The sequence below is a fragment of the Coturnix japonica genome, chromosome 2 (genome assembly GCF_001577835.2).
Source record: "Coturnix japonica isolate 7356 chromosome 2, Coturnix japonica 2.1, whole genome shotgun sequence".
Taxonomy (NCBI): domain Eukaryota; kingdom Metazoa; phylum Chordata; class Aves; order Galliformes; family Phasianidae; genus Coturnix; species Coturnix japonica.
In genome coordinates, this window is record NC_029517.1 from 37,462,449 (window position 1) to 37,487,061 (window position 24,613).

The following is a 24,613-nucleotide window of genomic DNA, read 5'->3' on the forward strand; positions in this document are numbered from 1 at the left end:
GGAAGTGCAGATCCTAAGGATACAGCTTTTTCATCATCTAGTGATGCCACTAAAAACGTCCATGTAAAGTGGGACGACAATACAGACAGCTGATAGGAAAAAAGATCACTCTCTGTCCTGCCAGCTGCATTATCATCTATATAAGTATTTAAAAATACAACTGAGGTTTGAAGCCTTGCTCTCAGTCAGTAAGGTACAGTCTGAACACAGTGGGAACTGCCTTTAGTATTTTTTATTATTTTGAACAATGATTGCCTTCACCTCTAACCCTCACAAGACTTCAGCAATTAATGACTACTGAAACAACCAGACCTTTCCTGCCCATTTCATATTCTCCTTAAGCCACTTTAGGGCAGATGTGAGCTCCAAGCTGTACACTTCTTCCATATTAACATTCACTGTCGTATGCCGAAGAAAAAGCTTTGGATCAGATATACGAGCAGCCAGGATAAGTCTCTCCCTTCCCGCTTGGTAGTCACTGCTATTCTGAAAGCAAATTTGCAAAAACACAGAATTAAGCAACACGCACACCCGGTGCCTCAAGCTTTATATTGGCAACAAGATTACAAAACCATTACAGTAACACTTTATGTTCCCTTCACTTCTCACAGATGCCGATTTCTAGACATATTTTAGCTGATTATTCTCAAGAACTTACACACTTAGAAGAAGTCATCTTTTTAAACTATTTTACGGTGCTGAAACTGGATTTCAGGATTTCAGGTCAGTGCAGGGCAGGGCTGCAATTTTCACACTGCCTGAAAAAATGCTCGACTCTGGGCTGGCAAATGCAGGAAAAGAATGAAAATCATTTCATGAACTGGAAATTTCAAGGATGTTTGTAACATGCTCAGGCCCAAAGGATTCCCCATGTTTGGCTTGAGATCATCTGCGGAATAAGGATGTGCTGAGCTACATGCCTGTTTTTAACCAATAGTACAACTTATTCATCAAGTAACCCAGCAAAAGCAAAATATCACACTCATGACATTGTCACCTAGTAGGGGCTGCATCTTCTACATCCACAGATATTCCTTAAAAGAAAAACAATCTCGTTGCGGTGTTGCCTTTCCCTGTGTGCCAAATTAGCTGAAGAATATAACCGAGGTGTGATCAGAACTCATCTTTTGATGACAACAACTCTCACAACCATAACGCTGTTCTGGATAGAGCTATTTTCCCAATAATTTGATCACTTTTAAAACTGAGACTGATTCCTGTTCTCTGACGCCTGTGAGATACACGTGCATTTTACAGGACATTGTAATTTGCACCTCACGTAACCAGTGTTCCAAGCATCAACTTAACATTCCCAGCAGAAAAACCTGGCAGATAACAAATCGTCTGAGGGAACGCATTCCAGAAAGCACAACAAAGATCCTTTAACTCATCACAAGAACAAAATTAACACATGTACTCCTTGGGAAGGAGAGACAGAAAAGAAGACAAGAGTACTCAAGTTTGGGATGCCTCTACGCATCTCTCTTAAGGAATGCAGCCTTGCTGTGCAGTTTCACACCTTGATGCTGAGTCAATCCATCCCATAAAATCCATTCCTGGCATAATCCCACAGCTGAACTACAACACCACAATCTGTCTACTGAGATATGAACCCACCCTGGTTTTCAAAATACACGTTCAGACAGGAAACACAGGACAGCATCACCCTGCTACAACTGCTTTTCTGCTACATGTATAAAAAACAAAACCAAAAACACAAACTCCATTTCAACCAGTTTGCAAAGGAAGGATTCAAATAAGTTTACAAACAAGGATTCTCTTTCACAACCAAGAGAAATTAACATCTCTAATTAGTTACACGTCCACACGGGTAAGTACAACAACAGAAGGTACATATCTGACTACACACCTTTTCAGTATTATTAGAAAACTCTGAGTAGGAGCTCCTGGACTTTGAATGTCACTGGCATTTGAAACGAGGAATAATTCAATGGCCAACAGCATCTCAACTTCAGACACGTAAAAAGGAACCGGCAGTATTTTGTGACGTAAATTTCCCTGCAGCGGTGGGTAGCAACCCAACGATAAAGCAGCTGAGAATAAATGAAGAAATACAAGAAATTAGGATAACCAATACCGAACGTGGATCTGATTTCTTCCTTACGTGGCTAAGAATGTGGGTAAAAGCCCAAAAACTCTTAACGCCCTTTACTGCTCCATCTGGGAAATGGCCTGTTTTCAGAAGTCAACCAGAAGTATTTCCTTACAGCAAACACCGAGGTAAAATGTTACCTTTAACAACGACTAGCAATCATTAAAGCCTCAAACAGGAGCACAGAGAGATCTAGTCTGCCCAGATGGACACGTGAAGGCGATGAGCATTTTAAACGTGTCAAGGTTCGCTTTCTGAAATTCTGAAATTGACCATTTCATTTAATTAAATTTATTTTGTGCCAAGCAGGATTCACTGGTTTCTACTTCCCAGTAAAAATTCTGGTCAATTGGAATTCCCAACATTGACACAAAATGCTCTTTTCTGCTCACAACGACCACTCTCAACCTTTTCAGACCAACATACGCAGCTGCTAACACTCCCCAAAGAAACCAGAGAAGGACGTTTAAAAAGCAGCTTACTTTTGTAGTAGGTTCGAGCTTTACTCCACAAACAATTTCTTCCCAAACCTGTGATTAATCCTCTAAGTAAGAAAAAATCAACAGCTATGTTTCTGGAAAGCATGAAGTCTACTGCAGAAGATGATACCCCAAGGTTCTTGCTCTCATAACAGGCTTTCAACAGCTTGTTAAAAATGCCGCTGTACTGAGAAACATCCACAGGATCTGAAATGCAAAAAAGAATATGGACCAGTGAATCCCAACGTAAACCTACCTGCAGAACCACCCCCAGTACTGGGCATCAGCACTCGAATCAAGCATTTTGTAAAATGGCAACAGGCTGAGAAAACCTACATTAGAGTCATAATGTGGCTTGGGTAGGAAGCCACCTCAAGGTTCATCAAGCCTGTCTTCCTAGGAGAGGTGCTCCAGCCCTCTGATCATCTTTGCGGCCCTCCTCTCCACCCTCTCCAACAGCTCCCTGTCTTTCTTGTACTGGGGCCTGACGGCCTGGACACAGCACTCAGAGGCAAAGTAACAAGGGCGGAGTGGAGAGGGACAGTCACCTCCCTGTCCCTGCTGGACAACCCTCTCCTGATGGAGCCCACGATACCCTCTGCCTTCCAAGCTGCAAGAGCACACTGCTGGCTCATGTTTGGTTTTTCTTCCACCATGAAACACTGGATACCAGATAGCCAGAAAGAACAGATAAAAAAGCTAAGAAGCTTAACAGGATGCTGGATTAATTGGGTTGAACCCGTGGTACAGTCAGAGAAAGGCATTACAGAGGGACGTGGATAGGCTGGATCAATGGGACAGGCTAAACTCCATGAATTACAATACAGCCAAGCGTCAGGTCCAGCATCTTGGTCACAACCAACACCAGCAACAGTCATGGCTGGGGGAGGTGTGGCTGGAAAGCTGCCTGATGGAAAGGGACCTTGCTGTACTGATGGACAGTTGGCTGAATATGAGCCAGCACTGTGCCCAGGGGGTCAAGAAGACCAACAGGATCCTGTCTTGTATCAGGAATGGTGTGGTGAGCAGGACTAGGGAAGGAATCCTCCCCCTGTGCTCTGCACTGGTGAGGCCCCACCTCGAGCACTGAGTTTAGTTTTGGGTACTTCCGTACAGAAAGGACACTTCAGGTGCTGCAGCAGGTCCAAAGAAGGGCAGCAAGTCTTGTGAGGGGCTTGGAGAATATGCCCTGTGAGGAGCGACTAGAGGAAATGAGGCTGTTTAGCCTGGGGAAGATGAGGCTGAGGGGAGCCCTTATTGCTCTCTTCACATACCTGGAAGGTGACAGCAGTGAGAGTGGGGCTGGTCTATTCTCAATGATAACAGGTGACAGGACCAGGGGAAATGGCCTCAAGATGAGCCAGGGGAGGTTGACATTGAACACCAAGAAAAACAGCTTTATACAAAGGGGGGTTTATGCACTGCAATAGGCTCCCCAGGGTGCTGGTTGAGTCACCATCCCTGGACATGCCTAAAAAGCTTTTTGATGTGGTACACAGGGACGTGATTCAGCGGAGGGATGATAGAGAGTGGAGTGTACGGTCAGGTTGTGGTGGGACTTGATGATTTTTTAAGGCCTTTTCCAACCTGAACAATTCTATGATTGTATGATTCCAGACTCCACAGGGAAAAGAGGCCTCAAAAGAGAGATGTGACATACAGGAACGTCCTGTGCACAAACGAGCAGATTGGCCACCACCAGGAAATAACAGCCACAACTTGGGTGCTCCAGCCACAACTTCGGGTGCCCAGCATGAAAAAAATCAAGAAAGCTTCAAGGCAGACGGCCTCAACGCAGCCAAAGCGGAGAAATTACAACTCGCATCGCTGCTGCAAGAGAAGGCTGAGGGCCAGAAAGCACCAGGGAAGTGCAAGAGAAAAACAAAACATCTGCAAGTGCAGGAAAGCAGAAAACGATCCTTCCTGGCAATGGACGACCCCTTTGCCATTGAAGATCTGGCAGATGGGGTCGCCCCACCAAGAAAAAGAATCAAAGTAGCAGAGCCCACAATGCACCGGGGCTCCTTCCCTGACTTCTCTGCCATCCAAACCAGCACAACCAGCTGCAGCAGCTCCCCTTGCTGCCAACCCTGTAGCCTGCCACGCTGCAGGCAGACAGCCCCCGCCAGCATGCTGCACCTCTGCCAGTCCTGCTTGCTTATCCTGCCTATCCACCACTGAAGGACTCTAAAAGCAGACGGGCTGCACAACAACATGGTAGCCACGGATCATTCTGTAATGCCAGTGACAAAATTATCCTGTTAGACAATCTCCTTTCCATGTGGACATGATAGTTCATTTACTCTGTGGTATCTATAATGACCAAGAAATCATTTTCCGTCAAAACCAAGACATGAGATAAAAACATAATCATTTCAGCAACTGCACAGAAAAAAATCCTACCTGATCTCTCAGACATCAGAGCTGCTGCAAGACAAATCAACTTGGTGCCTCAAATCCTGCTTGTACCCTACTCTGAACCAGCCACTTTGTCTCACCTGTCTACTGCTTTTGTAGGACTGAGCACTCTTGGATCCATGCTGCGCCTCAACCAGACTTTGTTAGGACCTCTAAGCAGACAGTCTTCCAACCATGCTAATACCTACAAGCCCACATGGACACCTGCACGCTGGAGGCAGCTGAAGCTTCCTCACTGGAGCCTAAGTAACCACCCACCCGATCCGGCAGTAGACAGACTGAGCCCAAAAGAGCAGACAATTCTCACCATGGGCTATTCAAGAAGTTTAGGCTGGATAGCTCAGCTTCTCACCCTACCCCATAGGATCTGTAAAAACTGAGCATAACTCTCCTGTGGTCCTGCCTAATAGAGCAACACGGAGAAACAGGACAGGCATATCAATTATGTCTGTTTGTCTGCCTGTGTGCACGCAACTGACACTATGCTCTGTGGGAAAAAAACATGCTTGAAACAAGCAAAAAGAACAGTACAGACTAACTGGTTAAACTTTCAGCTCCTGACATGGGACATCTCTTTACTTACCACAGTCATTTTGCAAGCCTGGCAAGTTCTGCAGAACTTCCAGCGCCTGCCGGTATAAACTCTGCCTCAGGTATTTCCGCATTAGTGAACATAACAGGTGACGCCGACTGACAATATCAGCTTCACTGCATGGCCACAGCACTGCATTGGCGATCCACTCTGACTCTGGGGCAAAGAACAGCCGCAGTGTTATTACCACGATTTAAAACTGCTAAACTTCTGACATTTGGATTGTTAAAAGGGCACTATATGCCTGTAGCAGAAACAAATCTCCAAACTTCACATAACACGTCATTTGAACACCTTCTACTCGTTTTACTTCTGAGTTTCTTTTGCTTTTCCCAAAAGTCATTATCTTCTTCTTTTTTGAATAAAGTTTAACATTCAAAGCATGCTGTGTCTGCAACATGAATATTCTGCAAGGGGAGAAGGAAGACTGCAATCCTCCAGGCCTGAACTTTCTTTTGCACTCAATTTCACCTTGCTCAAAGGAAATTCACGTAGGGCAGGGTCACCTTCCAAGCCAGCCATCTCTGCCTACCCCCTCCGTCACGTTTCACTCCTCAATAGAACAGGGTGGACATCACAGTACCAGGAAAACCTCTCTTACACAATGCTTTACTACTGATAAGACCTCTTAGACATATCAAGAAGAATGCTAACCCAGAAGATGGAGCATAGTTTATTTCTGCTGCCCCGCTGTCACTACATTTACTTAATAACAAAGATCCACTTGTCAGTTTTAGGGTCTATCTTTTAAAAATGGCACTGCTCAAATTTAAATGTCAAAATCCCATTCCTGTAAGACAGGCCTACCTCTCAACACCCGCGTTGCTCCATCTAAACTGTCTGTTTCAAGAAAGATTTCTGCAGCATTGTTAACAATTTGACATCTCGATGCCAACTTCTCTGCCCCAGTCAGTCCTTTCAGGACTGTAAAATTTATCTGCAGCTCTTGCAGTTTATCCAGAACTTTCCTTCCTAGTGTAGGAGTGAGAAGAAAAAGGGAAAGGTCTGAGAAAGCAGCGATACTCACGAGCAAAGACTGCTTACACAAAAAACAGATTTCATTTGGTGACACATTTGCACACATCTCTTCAGTAACACGATCCAAACGGAGAGTGAAAAAGAAAGGAACTGTACAGGAAAAACTGTCCTGAACAGCAGTGGACTCTCTGATTCCGCAGGCAAATAACCCAACATCCATTGTTTTAACAGCTCCTGCCACACACTACCCATAATAATATTTTTTTCTACAGTCTAATGTTCCTAGAATTTAATAAATTGTCATCTTTTTGTGTTTGCTCACGTTCATATATTACTATCCTTACCACAGGCTTCAAAAATATGAGAGAAAGGACTCCGATATAAAGGGAAAATGGCCTGAATGGCGCTTCTAGAGCTCCAGGATGTCTGAACTATTTATGAAAAGGCACACAGCATATCCTACATCCAATGTTACTCTGGCCACAACAGGCAGTCCAAACACTTCATTCCATTTCATTTTCTGCATTGCTTTTTTGAAGAAGAGATAAGATCAAGTAGATAGCCCATAATAACAGGATTAGGGACTTATTTGATAGATGCAATGGGGGGAAGCTGGTTGAAAAGAAATAGCCTACTTGAGGATCTTGCACCTGTTGAGAAAACAATCTGACAACAAGCACAACTTTCTCACACACAATCACAGAATGGCCTGGGTTGGAAGGGACCTTAAGGATCACCAAGGTCCATATCCCCCGCCACGGGCCGGGCCACCAACCTCCCCATTGAGTACTAGACCAGGCTGCCCAGGCCACCATCCAAACTGGCCTTCAACACATTCAGGCAACACTCCATCCACAACCTCTCCGGGCAATCTGTTCCAGCACCTCAACAATCACAGTAAAAAACTTCCCCAGATATCTAATCTAAATCTCCCCTCCTTTAGTTTTAAACCATCCTCCCTTGCCCTAACACTAACTACCCAAGTAAAAGGAAGATTTCCCTCACATTTATAAACTCCCTTTAAATACTGGAAGGCCACAATGATATCACCTGCAGTTCTCCCCATTCTGATCTAGCCCATTTCCTTCAGCTTGTCTTCCTAGGAGAGGTGTTCCAGCCCTGTGATAATCTTCAAGATACAGCTCAGTGCCTAGGAGGGGGTTTAATCAGCCACCTCTGCTGATAAGAACCCAGAGCTAAGAGAAGAAAAGCACTCCTAGTAACATTCCGGGTAATGAGCGTATCACTACATGCCATCAGTAGCAGCCCCACTATGACTCTCTTCTGTCTTCTAGACCTTATCCTAGCCATTCCATCTCAGGTCAGGTTCAGAAGAATCAGGGCAGGAAATATTCCTTGAGTTGGGTGGTCCCAGAACACAACAGGATTGCCAGATGGAGGAAGGTGTCATTTCTTCAGGGCAACACCGTTGGTCCAGACACACCCCTAGTGCTGAAAAGGTAAAGCTGAACCTGAACAAGCAAGTTTCCAGGTTGCAAGGCAAGGTTATAATGGACTCTATTCAGACAGAAGCATGCTCATTTATGTGCTTCTGTCTCAAACTGAACTGTGTTCTTCTAGCAGGCAGCATGCATACCTTGTATGTCTATCACTAGAAACTGTGTGTACCTTCCTGTAGAAAAGCCATAATTATGTATCACATGAAAAATAAACCAAAAGCATCTCCCTCCACTCTAGTAACAAAGCAAACAAGAAAAACATCCCCACAATGGCAAAGTTCAGAAGACTACTGGTCAGCAGGGCACAGCAAAACACTTTGATCCAGATGGGCAACTGAGAAGGATGCAGACCCTGAGAAGGTAAGTGGCACATCCAGCCATTAAACTACAGGAACAGTTTGGTATGTCATTAATAAATGACTCGTTCTTTTCATTCAGGTCTGGTGACTACAGTCCAGTGTACCTTTATCCACTGCAGTACTCTGCGATAGGCATTCATTACGCTTATCCCAGCCCTTCCGATGAAAGCTTTGTCTGCTTCATTATACTGGGCGTGTTTTATCACTAGAAAGAAAAAATATCTGTTACTTTTGTTTCTACCAGTAAAAGAGCTTTAAAGAACTGACAGATCACAGCACTTGCACACATTTTCTGAAACATGGGGCATTAAGTGTCATAGTTTTTTAAGTCTGATAACCAAAATTAGGGAAAAACACAACAGTTTGGCCAGATACTCTTTGACAGTACTTTGGTTTATCTTTATGATGCCTGGGCATGCAATGGCATAGCTTATGAACCAAACCATAACCACAGATACATAACCGTTTCAACCCCAATCAATGCATTTTTATGCACACATGTATATGAACTTAATTTATGCAAAAGGTGTTGCACTTCAGAGTACAATCCTGAAAGACACTTTCTTGCCACTGTTCCGAGAACATGACCTTATCTCTTAAAGACCATCACTACTGGCTTCTCTTCTTGATATGAAAAAGCTCAAATGTGTACTCCTCAGAAAGGGCAGTCCCTCAAGTTTAAGCACCATGTACTTCATTAGAGAATGGTTTCTACTGATCATTCCAGCTGTATGGATTTGTGCCTGAAGAAATTCTGAATGCTGTATACAATCAAATTAACCGATACGAAGAAAACAGTCAGCATACATTTTGGCTTTGACCTCTTAAAAACTCTACCAGGAACAGGAGAAGCAATTCAGTGTTTACTTCATCTGAGTTTTACCTGCATCAGCAAAATCACAAAAAGGAATTCCTGGTCCATCTTTCTCAGAATCTTTTGTTAGTATTTCAGTGACACATAAAGACAATCTCTGAAGATCGTCAGAATTTTCACATGCAGTTCTTGCATTAACGTACAATGCTCCCAACTTGGCCCAATCGTTCTTTTCCTTGCAATGCTGTGAAGAAGGCGAGTGATGAGTATTAGCTAATTTGTTTCCAGAATACCAAACAGAAAATATAATGAAATTCAAGAAATAACTAAGATATAATTAAGCAGAAAACAACAAGGTTAATATACAGCCTGTGTCCTATGAAACGACTGAATGGATTCTGATGACATTTCCCTCAAGTACCCTTTTGGAAAAGAAACAGGCCAGACAGTCTGTATCAGTTCACGTGAAGAGTTTATAATGAAATAGTTCCAATGATGCTATGATCAAAACTCAGTACTTTATCTTTTCCTCTCTCAAAATTTGTATTTTTATTACATCTTTTCTCAAATCATTAAAATTTGCTTAGCATCACCAACCCAGTTTCCTTTCACCAAGGATTAAGTTAACTTGAGTCTTCCTCACAATGTGGACTAAAAATAACATGTGGTCCTTGTGAGACACTCCTTACTACGGTGTAACTTTTCTGAGAGGTTTAGGACTCAGGCTATACTGATGTACTATAATACAGTGGCATACACAAAAGAGTTAAATTTAACAAGTGCTTCAGGGTACAGATAACTGCAGCGGGCTGCAGTACAAGGTCTACAGGTAACCAAGTGAGCTGAGATCAGCTACACACATGTCAACAGGAATTGCAGAGACTTTTGGGAACTCAGTGGGCAAAGTTGTAACCAGTCTTGATCCCCTCCTACTTCAACTTCGGCTTCAGCATATGTGCAATAATACTTGGTAAACTATGCTATAACTGGACATAGGTAATCTGGCCTCCAATCTGAAAAATTCAGAGACTCAGCAAGTAAGTGACTCTCTAACATTTTCATATTCTTCAAAATAGCCTACCTAGTGTCCCCAAATACATCCTTTAGTAATTTGCCTGTTTATATAAGCTAGGAGTTCTATCCACTGAATAAAGTATTAAACAGTTTCTGGTGAAGAAGGATGCATCACTGCCCAATTACAAGCACAACAAATAACTGCTTAAAATTATTAAATCTTTGAGTTGGGTGTAAGATAAAAGATACAAGCAGGGGAATCAGAATCAAAACTGATATCACAGCAAGTCAAAGACAGTTTCTCCCTGCATGGTAACATTTCCCCAAAACAGACTCATGTAAAAATAGATTATCTTTACATTAAAAAGACACAAAAAATAGCTATTTTCCAGAGAAGTCATGGTTTCATCACTCCAAAAAGCCTGAAACATGCACACACCGTACCTGAATTTCTGCCATTACCAAGTTCAAGTCCAAAAGCCAGTTGCTTTTAAAATGCATCTCCTGAAATCTTCAACAAGAAAAAACCATTAATACTTAGTTTTAACACATCCTACTGAACTAAACCACAAGGAGGTGATCAGCTGTTCATTATATTTGGACAAAAAATGATGTAATCTTTTGTTTAATTGACTAGAAATAATATGCATACTGGACACTGAAAAGAGACATTTAACATCGTATCAAAACAAGATAGCAGATGAATCTACAAATAAACAAAGAGAGAGATTTTCACAGATAATACTCCCCTGTCTCACTATAAACACAGGTAGCAATAAGACTTGAAATGTATTAAGTAAACACAGACTGTATTGCATATATTTATGACACAAAGGTTAAAAAAAAACAGCAACCAAAGTGCAATTCAACTTCAAATACCTAGGAGCACTTTATTCTGACACTGCTGCTGGAACAAGAGATAAATCACCTGTGTGAATAAACTCAGATGTAGAGCTGAAGCAGTAAAGCTGCTCAGTTTTCAGAGACACAAAATGCTTCTCAGTTTAGTGCAGAAAACAGACACATACTGAGGTCACATGGAAAGGGCAATTCCTCTACAAATGAGAATCCTGATCAGAGAAGGGAAATTGCCTCCAGCAGGTGTGGCAAACTAATACAACACAGATACAACAGATAAACAGATAAAACGCTGGGATCCCTTGCTTGGAAGGTATTCTAAGGGAAGTATGGAAAGCAGCAAACAATTTTGAGGTTGTTTTCCCTTAAAATGGCATTTCAGGGGCTGTTATAACACATTAAATGCCACCTGTTTGGTTCCTCCAAGAATCAAAGCCTGTTGAATGAACTAAGTGAGTTTCTCAACTTGGGATGAAAAATAGATTGGGGAAAGCAGTAGGGAGACACCAAGAGGCCTGAAATCACACATTCTGTTCAGCATAAAGCATAACCCAGCAGCACTGAAAAAAAAAAACACCAAAGTTTTAAATAAGAACCTTTGATCTCTGAAACAATACATTAAAAGCATCTGAAAATACAAGTAGGCATAACATGGCAGTATTTTCCTCCAAAACACTCCATTTGCATTTTCTCAGCACTTCTAAAGCTTTTGCATAGATTTATAAAATAGAACTTGAGGCAGAACCAAACATACAATTATAAAATAGTTCCTTAAAGACGTACCTGGATTTTATGCTCAAGACAGAATCAATTTCCTGGCTTGAAACTTTCAATTGGTGAAGGAGTTTAATTATGTAGTTAAAATGTTCATACTCAAGAAACATACCAGCATCAATAAGCTGTAATATCAATATCAAACAGGGAAGAAAAGTAAGCCAACAAAACAAATGTCATCACGTTCATCATGTTAATTATCCCCACAGGCAGGCCAGTATGAGTGGGAAGAACGTATAACAGTGAATCTCAGCCAAAAACTAAGGGATACATGGATACCCGTACGAAAATTCAGCTAGTCACTATTTTACTTTTTAACAGTAACTTTGAAAGAATATTTAAGAAATATCTTTGGACTGTAAAACAGGCAAAGCATATCCGAAATTCCTACAAACAGCAGTGCAATCAAGCTCATACCTTACAAAAGGTACTGATCAATGTAGGCACAGCATCTCTTATATTCCGGGAAGCCACACATTCAAAAACTTTCAGAAGAACTTCTAAAGCTGGCTAATTTAAAAAAGGAGAGAGAGAAAAAAAAGCTCAGTTAGTTTTATCACTTGATATCTTGTTCAACTAGAAAGGCAGCAGTTATTCAAACAGAAACTTGTGATTCTTTTTTTTCCCAAGAACTGAGTACCAAATAAATATATCACAAGAAGTGCTGTAGTATTCCTTAAAAAAAAAAAAAAAAAAGAACAAACACCAATCAACTCCCAAATGGAGAGACTTGGTCAAAGATTTCAAAAGTATTTCAAGGCCACTTACTAGTGTATTAATCTGTGCAGTAACATTCAACATCTGGAATACTTCTTGCAACAAACATTTCTTGAGCAAACAAACGAGAAGATCATTCAGCACTTGAAAATCAAAATTCTCACCAGGTGCAACTTCTCTGTAATACCTGACAAATATTTCGACTGAAAAAGCAATTAAAATTGTTTTACTTTGGGACAACTAATGCTATTTAAGCAAATTATTTCCTAAATCTTTAAATGCAGTGAAACAGCTCTTAATCATCCAGGATATTGTGGCACATGACAGGATACGGAGAAACACAGGTACAAGGAAGGTTGTACCATGTTAACATCACTAAACACAGACTGACTATTCTGAAATACCTCATGTCACTGAGCTGAACTCCCTAGCTACTGTAAGGATTCAGAAAAGCTTAGCTAATTTAGAGCAGCAGCAGAAAAATGCACAAAACAAGGCTAAACGTGGCAGCGCACCAAGGCAATGAGGCTTTTCCAGACACTCTAGGAAGTAAAGTGCAGTGATGCCATGGTAGATGGGCTTACCAGCTGTTCCAGAGCCATTCGTGATAGACATGTGTTGTAGCCCCTAAGAACTCAGTGTTACCTGCATAACAGCACTATTTCATCAAAGGAACACGGGACACAGGAGGATCGTATGTTCACAAAGTACTACACACCCTCTAAGCTTTCAAAAACTTAGGTAAAAACAGAATGCCTTCTCAGGCTAAAGTCTAGACCTTTCTGACTGAACTCAAAGGTTCACATGGATCTTAATCAACTCTGCTCTCTAAAATGTGAAAACTGGAATTGTTTGGACATACAATAGTGTGAAAAGACCAAATTGAAGTTGTCTGGATGCTATAACAGCATTTCACTTATAAGAGCTTAATTCTAAAGTTTCTGGATTTGTAATGTTCGGTCAAGATGTTATTGAAAAGTGCCTTAACAAAATCCTGTTTGTTAAACCTCCCCCTTTGCCCCAGTTACTCGTATCTATTCTCAAGCCTAGTTCCATTCAGACTAAGTTCATTTCCTGGGTAAGTAAGACTTTAACAATATCCTGAGATAATTGTGTATCTAAATACCCATCCTTAATGTGAAAATAGAACATGAAAACAGATCTATTCCTCTAAAATGAAAATTTCATTCACTGCTGCAACATCATCTATTTTTCTCCCAAGTCTCTCTACTTAATATGCTTTAAATAAGCTACGTATCAGATAAACACAGAGAGCTACTGCTGTTACCATACCTGCACGTTTCAGAAGGCCCGATTCATTGATACTAATATATGTCTTAAATATTGCCATGCAGAGCTAGGAAAAGATTTAAAAAAACATCATTAAATATAACATCAGTTTATGCCAAACTAAAGAACTACCCACAAACATGAGTTCTATATGGAGAAAAGCTTTACACTGCTTTTAACTGTTTAACCCATGCATATTGATAAAAGATGCAAGAAGGTAACTGGGTCTGAAGGCAAATTCCATGTCAAAGGAAAGCAAATCAAATAGAGAAATGATGTAAACGAAATGTTTGGGAAAGGAGCTGCTGGGATCACAACTGCACACGTGTGTGTATACATTCAGCAAACATTAACCTCAGGTTTGGGATACTTACACATTTTGCCACAGATGAAAAAGGAAAGACTACTGAGATTAAACCCTTAGAGTTCTGAATCAGAAAACAAAACAGAAACACAGCAGCACCCCTTTCAGACACCCTCTGTCACTTGTGGAACATCTACAGTCTTTTTAAAAACAATTTAAAATTGGTCTTATATTTAATATTACTTTGTGAAATAATGGAAAATCCCTTCCAAACTTGTGAACATGTTATTAGAGAACTGAGCTGTGCTTATATTTAAAGGTAACCTCAAGATTAGGCAGGACCCACTTAGTGAGTTTGTTACAGTGAATGAATTATCACAAGAGCATGAGGCAACGGCTTCTGGCCAAGACACATTTCTTATTTTAAATAACCATTAACCATCAAGTCAAGTAACACTAAAATTGTACGTTTTAATACGTAGATTATGAAGTTTATTACTTTTATTTTGAAAAACATCATATTGTTCTTGAACTGGTCTAAGAGATCCCTTAGGCCAGATGGAAAACTGCATAGAATCTTTGATCAATAACGTACACTGTCGCTCTGCAATGGGTTAACTCATTCAGTTCCATTATATTTCGCAAGATTACTTTGATGCTGCTTCACCAGTCTTTCATTTATGTACTCTGGTGCCACCATGAGGTGTGCAAACAATTATATTTTAAACAGACCTATTAAAAAACCTCCACAACAAAACTAAAATATACTTCTAGACTATCAAGAAAGCCAGGTTATGTTTGGTGGGAAGAAATTTAGGTGTGCTGTTATTTTTCACATTTGCATTCTTTAATTTCTTGCTTGCTGACACTAATGGTAAAATTGTAACTCATACCAATAAGACGCTAGATAAGACTATTTACTTATAAGACTATTTAGTCTTATAGGATCTGCTAAGGACACGTATAGGTACCTGTCTTTAGTTGTTTTCATGTTTTATTTCTTTCTAAATGACTTACATAACCACCTAAGTCTCAGCCAATTTCAAAATCTCATTACATGGCAGCACAATTAGTTTGCCTTCCACAGTTCTTGGAAGCAGTACAGACTCAATTTATTGTTAGAGGGTTTGAAAACACATCTACTTGTGCTCACCACCATAAAAATAATATTGTCTGCAAATGGAAAAACTGCTGCTCTGCTGGTGAAACAGACATGCACCTGTTACACTAAATTTGCCGGAAGTGACCTATCACAGATGGCTTCTGATTTTAAGAACGTACACAAAGTCTGGGTTTGCTTACAGGTCTCTGATGCTTGTATGGAAATATCTCAGAATCTCCCCATCTTACTACTCTATACTGCCATGCCATGCCCTAATTCCTGCTCTTTTGTTGACGTCTGTACTCTTAAAAAATCTGCAAGTTCAAAGTTATACCATTTTAATACACAAACAAACCATAAAACATCTTCAAAAGATCTTCTGAACATCATTTGTCCCATCAGCCGCTGACATTTAATCTCTCTCAAAATATAAATGAACACAGGAGATGCTGATTTGCATTAAAAACAGTTGCAATTTACTATCTATTTCTTTCTTCAGTAAATCTCTTTACCTTTTCATGCTCTCGTCTAGGAACGTGCCAAAACCAACATCTTGACCTTTCACAGCCACGCAGAGTCACAAAATAAAACCTGCAGTATCTACGGGGCAAGTTTATCATCTCCAGGATCTGCTGGACTGAATGGGAAGCCTAAAAATAAAACAAAATTAAAAAAACAAGCAGAAAAAAAGCACTTTCATTATTATTATTATTATTATTTTTAAAGTATGCATGTCCAATTTTTTGAGATTTTCAGTATAGCCAGGTACAAGAAGAATAAAGACAACAAAATACTGCATGGCTCTGGATAACTGTCTGAGAACTCTGGGTAGGGAGAATTCCTTTATCCTTTCCAGCACACAGCAAAATGGATAATGCAGTCTCTCCTAAATACAAAACTTTCTCAGCTTTTCAGTTCTACAAAGGCTATAAAACAAAGAGCACTATTCATGTTTTGTTTGCACTGGAAACAGAATTCAACAAAGGTTCCCTGTGAACATGTCTCATCATCACTAACTTTGTTTGCAGAAATTCTATTTATTCACTTATAATGATATAGAGGACTAGAAACATGAATATACATAGGTTAATAATTTCTTACCATAGAAGGAGAGAGCTGTCTCAATACTTGTAACAACTTTACTGTTAAAGTATTAAAATACATTCAGGATTTAGCAACTCACTTTTATATTTTTGTCTGTCTTTCCTGTCTCAGACTCTCTGAAATTTTGGAGGGGCAGTGAAGGACTTTTTCCTGAGAATCTAAAATCTGAAAATTAGGATAAGGACAATAAACGGATCATGTAATAAAACGGGTCATTGTGAAACCACTCTCATTTATCTTATTTTCCTTTGTATTTAGAAATCCGTCAAGTCACACACATGATTAACAAGAAGTTGATTAATACAATCTAAAAACCAGTAATTTAACTTAAGAGATTTCTCAATTGTCCTCATATGAAGTAAACAAACTTTGGGGGAAAGGACTTGAGGTTAAACTTTTAAATTAGAAACTTCACTACTTTGTTCGAGGTTTCTTATTTTACTTAAGAGAAATGAGAAAAGAAATGGTATCAAAATATCCAGAAGTTCCAATCTTAAAAGCAAAACAAACCAACAAACCTTTAGCAGTAACCCTTGCACTGCCACATCACTAACAATAAATATAAGGATTTTTTTTTTCCCCAGAATTGAAATAAAATCTTATAGTAGCCTACATGTTTTAAGCACTATGATGTGAAGTTCAAACCCAATGGAAGTTACTAGTTTCTTAACCATGAAACATGGGTTTAGATCTTGAATTGCTGTTGATGATGGAGTTTTCTTCTGAAGAACGACCAATGTTGCAATATTAATTGAAGATACGAGTTCAAATTCTTCCATGTCATATTTAAATAGAGGGATGAGCTTTTGAATGCCTTCCTCTCTAGGGTGCCAATTTGGCTTCCTTAAAGAACTGGGTATTTAAAAAAAAAAAAATTCTACCACATTGAATTAACAGGGAAACTGCCTTAAAGTGAAAGAGTTTATCCTGCATTAATTATTCTGGGGAAACAAACAAGAAAATCCCATGAAGAAAACTGTTTTACTCTTTCCCGGCACAGATGCTCTTGCTTTAGAAGCTTTTTTGACCAATGCTAAGGAAGCTTTAGAAGAACTCTTCAGAAGACTTATACAATGTTAAAGCCAAAGCCACAAGCAACTTTAAACCACAGTAGTCTACAGACATATTTCACAGTTGCTTTTTTATAGTATTTATGTTTCTTGCACTTCCTAAAAATATTGGTAAGTCACGTGATGGTAAAATCTCTCTGAAAGCTCAGGCTGGCAGTATAATCTGAAATTAAACAAGAATGTCTAACAGCAACCTCAATTCAAGATCCACATTTATAAATATCCAAATTAAACAATAATTCTGAAAACATTACATCCCAAAACACCTTCTGCAAAGGAACAAAATGCATATCGGTCCATAAAGTCCTGTTTTCCTCCATCCTGTGTGCCAAATAAAACTACACATTTATGTAAGGCTAAACATCACAGTTCTCGTGTGCAGAGAAAAGGAAACCATGACTACAGTTGTGCTGAGTTACGATTTCTCTATTAGCAGACACACTTCAGTGGTACATTGCCCCAGTTATGAGATATATTAGGTCAAAATTAAGTGCTGCTTATTAATTCTAGATCATTTCCTTGATCCTATTTAGTAAATGTTTCACAAACATTTGGGTTGGCATAAACAAGAAATTTTTTATCGTTGGCAAGGTGGGCAAACTCCTTTGCCAAGAAACGCTGACAGATAACAATCAATCATGTCACATTCTCTGACCATAAATAAAGAAAAATAAGTTACTTGCTACTAACATGGTTCATACACAATCTATCAGAATCCTAAGAATGCAGACATTATTGTACAATTGAAGTATTTGAAGACTATAAGTAACAAGGTAAAATGATTGATATCTGATGCTATCAAGTAAAAAAATGGTTAAAAATTCCAGAACAAGAAACAAGTAAACGACTCAATAAATAAAGAACTAGACTATTGTGTGAGAGCTTACATTTATGCTTCCCCATGTACAATTAACAAGAAATTCCAACTGAAGACTTTGGGAACTGAAAAAAAAAATCCTTACAATTTTGCAGGTAAGTAACATACACGTGAAAATGAATTTTGGAGGTTTCACCCATAAAGCATACAATACAATACCATTCTTCCAGGGTTTCTGCACCGTACTTTCACTGAATTTGTTTCTGTTCGGAGCATGCAGTGGCAATTCTGAGAGCAGTTCACAGCTCACGAGATCTCTGTATTTACAGTCACTGTTGAGCATTAAAAAACAACGATAATCAAATTAAAAAGGTGCTTCTTCCATATGATAAACACCTAAAAGGGGGGATTAAACTTATGAGGGGAGTAAACTCTTCAAAAGGGCTGACAATAGCAGGACGCGGCGAAAATGGTTTTAAGTTAAAAGAGGGAAGATTTAGGTTGGATGTTAGGGTTGGATGTTAGGGTAGGATGTTCTTCACTAGGAGAGTGGTTAGGCCCTGGAACAGGCTGCCCAGGGAGGCTGTGGATGCCCCGTCCTTGGAGGTGTTCAAGGCCAGGTTGGACGGGGCCCTGGGCATCCTGATGTAGTAAATGTGTATGTTTGGTGGCCCTGCCAGGCAGGGGGTTGGAACTACATGATCCTTGAGGTCCCTTCCAACCCGGGTCATTCTGTGATTTGGTGATTCTGTGATTAAGTGCATAAAAAAATGACAATTTCATCAAGAATTAAGGTGACACTAAAAAATTCACAGTAAAGTTGGCTGGCTGGCAGTCCCAACAACTTTCATTACTCCCATAGCTTGGTCCAATCTTATTATGGTATCAGCTGAGATTATTCCGTTCTAGAGTGTAACTACATAAAATTCTGTGAGTAGGAAGGGCATACATGAATCACTTATTTTTTTTTCTCACTTAGCTGACAGGAAGTTTGAGATGATTTCTGCCACCTTTGAAGAAGCCTCTACTTTTCAGTTGTCTGCTATATATAATATCTGACAAAGAAGGGATCCACGGAGCATTTGAACATTCAACCATTTTCTTCCCTAATAGCTGAATATACTCAAGAGGACCCCAAACCTATTCTGCCTTCATTCCCAAATACATATATTCTAGATAACTTGATTTTGAAAACATTTTGTTTTCCAAAACAAGATACAAATATTGCTAGAAAAATGTGTACTGATCTCTTTCTTATCTGCAAATAAAGCCATAGACAAAAAATGCTCTTTTATCAGATCTTCCCCCTCCCTTCAATTAATAATCTAGGTTAAGTACAAATGACATTGCATCACGCTTGCTGTTTGGAGAAAGAAACAGACTTGCTATTTTCTGTGAGGGTCACATTCCATCTATTTAGCAGCTCATAGCCAGGGTAACTCAAGCCATCCTGAACTGCAGTTTTTAATGCAGTTTGAAGGAAAAACACTAATGCAGATGACAATAAATTGCATCCACCAAGCCCAAATTCCTCAACTGCAATCTTTATATTAGTCAATACAGACTATTATTCTCCACCAGAGGGAAAATAAGATGCAAGTGTCTAGCGGCCCAGAATTTTACCATTGCCACATAAAAGGTTTCTTAACATATCCCTGTCATGACAGCCTCAGAGCTGATAAAACAGGAATTTAACAGCAGCCCACCTTCAGGATAACAGTCTCAGCTCTTTCTAATCTTGACATCAAACTACACGCAATTTTTGCCAAGAACTCCAAACTGTACAGCTGTACAATCTGTTTGCTTATTGAACTGAAGTCACCACTAAAGAGAAATAATAACTGTGTTTTCTTCTACATGAAACTATGCAATGGTGACGCTTTTGAGTAAAACTAGAGAAAACAGTTTTACTCCAAATAAAGGATTAAATGTCCCTTCTCTAAGTACAGAGGATTGCATTTCACCTTTGGAAACATATCTTACCCCTAATGCTCTGTTAAGGAAGGAGGTGAATTACTGTAGTATCTCTTGCACAAACTTTTTTATCCAGCATAATCTGCTTTACTATAGCACGAAGAGCCACATATGCTATAAGGGAAAACTAAAACACTTTAACAGGAGGAAGAGCTTGGATCTTCTAGTTGATTAATGAATAGATGCAGCATTTTCCACTTAATGTGCTCTGTGACAGACTTCAGTCACAGAAATGGGACTGGTGCTGGACAAAAGCAATACTCTACACTAAAGTTATTTGACTACTTGTGAAAATTACTCGGAAATGTCTATGATCCAATTTCTCTTTTAATTACTGGAATATTCCATAATTTAAGTATAATTTTTATATCTTTTCTACAAAGTCATCTTCTGCTTCTTTTTTTCCCGCTGATGCCGAATGGAAGTTGCAACTGAATTGTACATACGCAAATCATTCATACAATAAACAGCATAAGCACTATTTGAAGCTGGCATAACAGTTAAGCACATGCTTAACTCCACATGCTGTATTTTAAGTGTCTTTTTCTACTGCCATTCAGGTATTTGTCAGCCTGAATTTGTATAAAATCTTTAAATCCTCCCATGAATTTTGTACAGTTCAAAGAGGTATAAAAATGAAAGTGTTATTTTTATTTAATTCTAGTAAGTACTATTGTGGGTGAAAATACATCCATCTCATATTACACTCATATAGGGATGCCAAAACAGGTGAGACTGGCATAAAGAGAATAAATTAAGTCAGCAGTCAGAGGACAAAATATCTTCTGTTGTCCTGTTAGGCTTTAATGAGAATACAGGTATAACCATGTAGTTAGCACAAAGAAATCATATTATTTGCTTTTTATTTTCTTATGTGACCCAAATATAACAGAAAACATTAATTAAAAATGTCATATTCCATTTGTAGAGTGACTAGGGAACAACATGTTATCTTAAGGGCAGAGTATACATATGTACCTTTTTTCAGCTTCACTTTTTTCTCTTGGTTCCACAGCAGCCACTCCATCTGCAAATTTGAACTGTAAAGATATTTAAAATAGTCCTTGATGGTTTAAGTTTGGTTAAGTCTGAGGTTTGAAAAATATCTACCACTAACCTCACAGCACCGAAAAACAAACACATTAGGATACTGACTTTATAAAGCTGTAACACTATGAAGAAGCCCACCTTCGGAGTGGCCTGGCAGTACTGTAACAAGTACTACTTCATCAGTAACCTGTACCATTTGATAGATCCTTATATCCTTTCTAACAATAGGGGGAAAAAGAGCTGTTCACTTCATGAATCAAACTTTATGATTGCCAACTCCATTTACAGAAGGAAACATTTATATTCCTCTATTAAACATCGATTTTGCCAGGAAAATCAATTCTTTATTGTTCGATTACCTCAGTCGTGCACTTACCAATCTTCAGCCATCTGCACTTTGCAGCTTACCTTACCCAGTTAAGACCATTATCCACTCCAGAAGTAGTGGAAAATGACAGACACTATCAGCACCTGTGTCTGAGCGGCAGTGAAATGCAAATTTTAATCCATTATCAAATAAGTAAATACCATAAAATTTCAGCAACTCTTAAAAAATCCTAGGCAGCTTATCTAGAAGGAGGAGGTGACAGAGAGTAGAAAGGTCAAATAACATCACTGAGCATGAAAATTGCTTAACGCTCCCGCAGAGTTGCCAGGAAATCAGAATGCTAATGTCATGGAAGGTTTGCGCAAGTAATCAACCACAGAACACTTCTGAGATGCAGGATGGCTGTGTAGCTCCCCAGCTTTCAAACAACACCCTGTCCTTCTGAGATGGTGTGGTGAGAAATACCAGCTTTTACCAGGTATGTCACTTACGCACAGAAGTGTCTGTGTGTCCATTGGAACAGTCCCTTCCATAAAACTGCTGAAACAGAATTACTGTAAAAACTGAGATGACAACATGTTGTTTCATATCAAATTTGATGACAGATTATCAGTGACAGGTTAAAAAAAATAAGTTCCATCAAGCAAAATTTATAATGTCAATAGCACATAGTAATACTCTGACAGTAATATTCTTTTCATTACAGGAATTTAAAAATGTTGATGAAACAGCATCAGCAATTACAACTGCCCAAATATACAGATTACTATTTCTTAAACTATTCAGTGACAAGGCATAATTTCTCAGTACCTTTTCTTCTATTTCAAAACTCTTTAGAAGCTCATCTACTTCTGTTAGTTGTCCATCTTCAAAAGACTCCTCTGCAAAACTTCGCATGGGACTGTTTCCACTGGAGGAATTGTGGATTTTAATACCTGAAGCTGAAAACGTACACATAATTTGTTTCCCATACTAAAAGTTATCAGAACTTTTACCTCCTACATATTCTAAGAACTTAATACAAATGACATTCAAGAACCCGTAGAACACTGTAAATGCAAAATTTGTATGTAGAATTATTTCACTTAAAGCATGAGCCCTGTCAAATTAATATTAAACTGAATCTGCAATTAAAATACCAACCAAGCTGTATGTTCTGCAGTAGTCCCTGCGTAACACAATGCACCAATGAAGTAATACGTATTTCCATATGAACACATAAGTTGCCAGGGATAATCACTATCAGTCATCTTTTTCTGTTCTGCACGGGTAATTTGTCTTTTAATAAGTCATACATCGAGTATAGATTGATGTGAATGAGGTTACTTAAGTGTGTGATGAAAAGCTACATTAGTCAGATCTGGGAAAAAGGAGCTGCTTAAAACTTTTTGTTTTCAGCACAAGAAGACTCAAAATTTTTTGGCCTCTAGTTTTATTCAAATGGGACATAAAATAATAATTAATTTAAACAAACACAGGAGTTACTGAATAGCACAGGACCTGCTTCCAGGTTTGGTTTCAATCACCTCAATTCTGCAGATGCCACAACACATACCCTCTCTATTTACAAGATGAGAGGACTCTAGCTGTAGACTTGCTCCCTACTCTGCTTCAGAAGTCTTGGTGTCTGAGCCAAGACCTCTGAAGCAGTTATTATTTTTGCCTTCTAATCACTAAGACTTTATACCTTTTCTCCTCTTTCCATTCCAAAGGGGAAATTCACTCCTTTTTCTCCACGATGGAGATTTCATTAATATGAAAACACTCAATTTCTTACTACTGTTCAATCAACTAACCAAAATTCTTGCTTAAAGAGCCAAGGATATCCAAAAAAAGTACTATCAACAGACAGGAACCACAGAAAAAGATGTTCTTGTAAGAGGTTTGTGTCATTTCAAAAGACCTGTATTTCATATAATTGGGAAATCACTGTTACAATAAAAGACATTACTAGCTGACAAGTTCTCATTTTATGCGGTAAGTATAAATCCTAGGTTTCCCCCTGAATATCTTTGCAGTTACTTTCTTCTTGATATGCATTCAGAAACTTCTAGAAACGCTTACTTACCTTTCAGCATCAAATCCCATGAATTTTCAGCCTCATTCGACTTTCCAGATTCTTGTACATTAACGTCTCTGTTTTGAACAAAAGGAGTACATAACATTCTCATCTTGCAAAACAGAACTAATCTAACCAGCTACACACAATTAAAGTTCTCAGTAATGCTTTTAGCTACAGACAAATCCACTCTTACAATACACGACCCTCATTAAAGTGTTCTTAAATCTATTTTGGCTATTCCACGTTTATTCCGATAAACATACATGTGAATACATTAAGTGAAACTGAGACGTTCCAAATCCCAACTTTTCTACTAAAAGCTCATCACCTCCTTTTGCCTTTGCTTAAACTACTGAAAAAGGGAATCTTTTCAGTAAGATTATTATGGAAAGAGTGTACTAACAAACCAATTCACGAGTCTGAAATAAAGAAATGTGATTTATGGTAATTTTGCATTCAAGAGAGTTTGCACAGCAATGAATCCTAAAGACAGCAAGAAAAACAACTGTTTGCTGAAAGACACTTAGCTCACTTATTTTAAAGAATAGTTGGAAAAAAGAATGGCAATTTGCAAGAACCTACTGAAAACAACAGTTCCCCACTATGTGATGCCCCGTCCTTGGAGGTGTTCAAGACCTGATCTAGTAAATGTGTATGTTTGGTGGCCCTGCCAGGCAGGGGGGTTGGAACTACATGATCCTTGAGGTCCCTTCCAACCCAGGTCATTCTGTGTGATTCTGAGTGATTCTGTGTATGTGCAACTTTGAGCTATGTAACACTCAGGTACAAATATCTCTGTAGCTCTACAAAAAAAATACTAAGAGCTTAACTATGCCACAGCAAGCCTGCAGAGATAGGAGGGATTTTTCTCAGAACCAGGTTCTCTGTAAGCTTATTTCCTCTCTCCCATGCATTTATATGAAATGCGGAGGTTGA

At 39.1% G+C, this 24,613-nt stretch overlaps 1 protein-coding gene across 2 annotated transcripts in view; it reads right to left on the minus strand.

The window, feature by feature from the left end:
- Positions 1-212: 212 nt before the first annotated feature.
- The window catches only part of TOPAZ1 (testis and ovary specific PAZ domain containing 1), a 32,009-nt gene continuing 7,608 nt past the window's right edge, over positions 213-24,613 (minus strand). The window contains exons 3-20 of one of the 2 annotated variants that reach the window (XM_032442369.1): positions 23,684-23,751; positions 22,426-22,556; positions 21,216-21,277; positions 18,483-18,595; positions 16,456-16,541; positions 15,785-15,922; positions 13,870-13,933; positions 12,628-12,779; positions 12,277-12,369; positions 11,869-11,984; positions 10,672-10,738; positions 9,283-9,457; positions 8,504-8,604; positions 6,410-6,575; positions 5,594-5,758; positions 2,596-2,799; positions 1,846-2,054; positions 213-486 (exon numbers count right to left, since the gene is read on the minus strand). In XM_032442369.1, the coding sequence (XP_032298260.1) occupies positions 295-486; positions 1,846-2,054; positions 2,596-2,799; positions 5,594-5,758; positions 6,410-6,575; positions 8,504-8,604; positions 9,283-9,457; positions 10,672-10,738; positions 11,869-11,984; positions 12,277-12,369; positions 12,628-12,779; positions 13,870-13,933; positions 15,785-15,922; positions 16,456-16,541; positions 18,483-18,595; positions 21,216-21,277; positions 22,426-22,556; positions 23,684-23,751 (2,302 nt within the window). In that variant the 3' untranslated portion in view covers positions 213-294. Of the gene's footprint in view, positions 487-1,845; positions 2,055-2,595; positions 2,800-3,780; positions 4,247-4,396; positions 4,805-5,593; positions 5,759-6,409; positions 6,576-8,503; positions 8,605-9,282; positions 9,458-10,671; positions 10,739-11,868; positions 11,985-12,276; positions 12,370-12,627; positions 12,780-13,869; positions 13,934-15,784; positions 15,923-16,455; positions 16,542-18,482; positions 18,596-21,215; positions 21,278-22,425; positions 22,557-23,683; positions 23,752-24,613 lie in introns of those variants that run through there. The other variant, XM_032442368.1, reaches the window with a different exon arrangement.